Raw genomic sequence first — 3,491 nt, 5'->3', positions numbered from 1 at the left:
CCCCCTTCTCAGATGCCAGGGATTCTGTGGCATCATTTAGTCTTGACCTTGCCTCCCCTGAAAAGGCAGAGGCATTATCTGAAGAAGATGACGAGGCCGACCCGTCATCAGAACTGTCATCAGAGCTAAGGGACTGCCAAATAGGGCCGGCAGGTAGGGCTGTGCACCGGTCCGGACCAGGACCGGCATGGACCGGAACCCGGAATAAGCAATTTTTAAGAACCGGAAACCGGACCGTATTCTGCCGGTCCGGTTCCGGTCTGGACCTGTTTAATACGGTCCATTCCGGTTTTGGACCGGTTGGGACCGACTGTACCTTTTTTTCCCCCTGCATTTTAACCTGTTTTTTAACGGTTTAACCTGTATACTTTTTCTATCATTTTTTTTAACCTGTGTACTTTTTCCCCAAAAATATATAAATCACAAAATTAAAAAAAAAAACCAAACATCATACACACTCAATAGTCAATACATCCGAATATCCGATTTATCCAAATACAAACCAAAACAAGTCCCAAGTTAAATACAACACCAAAGTAATACAAGTTTAATGAAAAAGAGCTAAGTTCTTCAATCTTTGATAATTTCTCCTCTCCATTTTTCTATCAATTCTCCATCACCGCTCTAGCAAAAAAAAAAAAAAAAAAAAAATCATCAACGTTAGAGATTAGAAGTTTAAAGATACTTTAAATGAAAATAAAAGTTGGAAACATTACCTCCAAATCTTAAATCATGCAAAATAGTCCACAAAAATGACCTCATGATCCCCATCATCAACTTCCACCTCTAATCAAATGAAAAAAATAAATATTTAAAATTTCAAAAAAATTGAAAATGCAAGTAATAGTGTAAGAAATACCTTTCTCAATCTCCTCTAAATCTTTTACTTTTTCTTCAACATCAACTTCCATCATTCCCTTTGGTTTAAGCCAATCTTGAGAGCAAATCAAAGCTTGAACCATCTTTCATATAAAAAAAATAAATATTAAATAACAAAGCCAACATAGAATATGAGAATATCCATATGTAAAAATAAAATAACTTAAAGCAAAAAACATTACCTTAGGTGTCAAAGAACTCCGAAAAGGATCGAGATGGCGACCTCCCGTACTAAAGGCGGATTTCGATGCAACGGTAGACAATGGAATGGCTAATATGTCACGTGCCATACGTGAAACAATAGGATAACGATGTCCATTTTGTGCCCACCAAGATAAAGCATCCATTTCTTCTTCCTCCGGCCCTAATTGTTCATTGATGTATCTATCAAACTCACTATTTGCAAATGCATTATCCGCTCTCATCTTTTTATTAACTCTACCCTTAACTTTTGCAAAATACGCCTTATTCTTACTCTTATCCGCCACATCAACATCTACATCAATTGGCACATGATCTTCACTGTTGCCACTTTGAGGAATGAAGGAAGAATACAAATTTTTATACTCTTCAAATAAAGAGTAAGTAAATTGCTTTACTTTAACACCAAGTCTTGTCCCTTCTTCCTCTCCATACATATCCCTAAGTATTTCCTCAACAATACGAAATTTGGATTGATGATCAAGAATGGCAGCAACATATATAAACATATTCATGTTAGCCACTTTTCCCCAATACTTATCAAATTTTTTCTTCATTGAAATGGCCATAGCTTGAAAATTCAAATCATCACTTTTTTCCCATTCCTTTAGCAAATCAAAAACATATGCAATGTCAAACAAACCTTTATTACTTGTCACATAAAGAGAACCAGAGACATTACGAGTCAAATGATAAAACTCCTCCAAAAACAAAACTAACCTTCCCACCTTGACCCAATCATCATGGTCAGGAGGTTTTTCATTATCTTTCACACCTTCTCCATCGGGAAGTGACACCCCATCAATAACTTTTTGAAATTTCAAAGCTGTTTCCAACATCATGTAAGTTGAATTCCATCGAGTAGGAACATCAAAGCATAAAGAAGAGTTGCTTTGTATATTAGCCTTTTGAGCAAGATCTTTGAACCTAGCAATTCTAGCAGGAGAATTCTTGATATATTTTACAGCATGTCTAACCCTATCAATGCACACACCATGCTCTCTAATACCATCCCAAACAATAAGATTAATAATATGAGCTATGCATCGAACATGAAGAGAATTTCCATTATTAACACATCCGGTTCGTTGAACCATTTTTTTCAAATGTGCACAAGCAAGATCATTAGAGCTAGCATTATCAACTGTAACAGTGTACAACTTATCCTCAATACCCCAATACTCTAAACATGCCTCCACTGCTTTACCAATGGCCTCACCCTTATGACTAGAAATAGGACAAAAATTTATAATTTTTTTATTCAATTTCCAATCACTATCTATGTAATGAGCTGTGAGACACATATAGTTGATTCTTTGAATTGAGGTCCAAGTATCAGTTGTGACACAAATTTTTTGACATCCCTCAAATGATTTTTTAAGTATTTCTTTTTCACGATAATAAAGGCGTAAACAATCACGAGCAATAGTAGTACGACTAGGAATGGTAAACCCAGGACAAGCAACTTCCACAAAATACTTAAAACCAGGTTTTTCAACATGTTTGAATGGCAATTCATCAGTAATGACCATACGAATCAATGCTTCTCTAACCTCTTTAAAATTAACAACCCCACACTTCAGTTTTCCAGCCTCATTTTCATTATCCCCGGGTTGAAAATTCAATTGACTTTGCTTACCCTTACCCTTGTCTTTATTTTCAGGATTACCAAAACAATTTTCAGAATGATTTTTAACATTTTTAGTACCATTAACATTGCCATCAGCAGCAAAAGTTTTTGTACAAAACTTACATTCAGCACGTAGTTTGCCATCATCATCTAAGTACTCAATGTAGTTCTTCCAATATTCAGCCTTCCTCTTGGTTTTTGTTCTAACCAAATACTTCCGTCCCTCCGTAAGTGTCTTGTCCGGAGGCAAGGATTGCCGCAATAAATCAATATCAGTGTTGTTAGCAGCATCCGAAAGTGTATGTGCCGTTTGATCAGAAGAGTATATAGGTGCCCTTTTGGATTGGGAGCTCGCCATCTACAACATTATATTTAATTATATGTTAAGAATAGAATGCATTATATGGCGGAACCGCAGAATCATAAAACATTATATTGAACATGCAACTGAATACAACATTATATTTAACACTCTGACATTATATAACATTATATGGCAGAAACCGCAGAATACAACATTATATTTGATTATATATCCCAAAAATATGGCAGAATCATATGAATAAAAACATATTAAAATCAAAAACATTTTTGTAAAAGAATTGAACATGCAACTGATGCAAGCAACTTACATTGCATGAATATGAATCCGTTGTTGAACAATTGAATGGTAATACTCTGAAAACAAATTAAATACACACAATTACATGATTTACATCCAAAAATGCCTATCAATTTATTAAGTAACAAAAACAGGAAAAAAAATTAAAAAAAAAATCAA

General features: G+C 34.9%; 1 protein-coding gene across 1 annotated transcript; it reads right to left on the bottom strand.

Moving 5' to 3' along the window:
- Positions 1 to 730: 730 nt before the first annotated feature.
- On the bottom strand, positions 731 to 3,068 carry LOC145603945 (zinc finger BED domain-containing protein RICESLEEPER 2-like). The gene is made up of 3 exons (XM_081659912.1): positions 1,062 to 3,068; positions 860 to 962; positions 731 to 786 (listed from the first exon to the last, which is right to left on the bottom strand). The coding sequence occupies exons 1-3, from the start codon at positions 3,066 to 3,068 to the stop codon at positions 731 to 733; spliced, it is 2,166 nt and encodes a 721-aa protein (XP_081516038.1).
- Positions 3,069 to 3,491: the final 423 nt, after the last annotated feature.

Source organism: Chenopodium album, chromosome 22 (assembly GCF_948465745.1).
Source record: "Chenopodium album chromosome 22, dcCheAlbu1.1, whole genome shotgun sequence".
Classification (NCBI taxonomy): domain Eukaryota; kingdom Viridiplantae; phylum Streptophyta; class Magnoliopsida; order Caryophyllales; family Amaranthaceae; genus Chenopodium; species Chenopodium album.
The sequence above is the reverse complement of the archived record's forward strand: the minus strand, read 5'-3'. Positions and strand labels throughout refer to the sequence as shown.

Coding starts and splice junctions, on each gene's coding strand:
- LOC145603945 (XM_081659912.1), bottom strand. CDS start 3,068: ATGGCGAGCTCCCAATCCAAAAGGGCACCTATATACTCTTCTGATCAA. Junction 963..1,061: donor GGAGTTCTTTGACACCTAAG/GTAATGTTTTTT, acceptor TTTATATGAAAG/ATGGTTCAAGCTTTGATTTG. Junction 787..859: donor TTTAGAGGAGATTGAGAAAG/GTATTTCTTACA, acceptor TCATTTGATTAG/AGGTGGAAGTTGATGATGGG.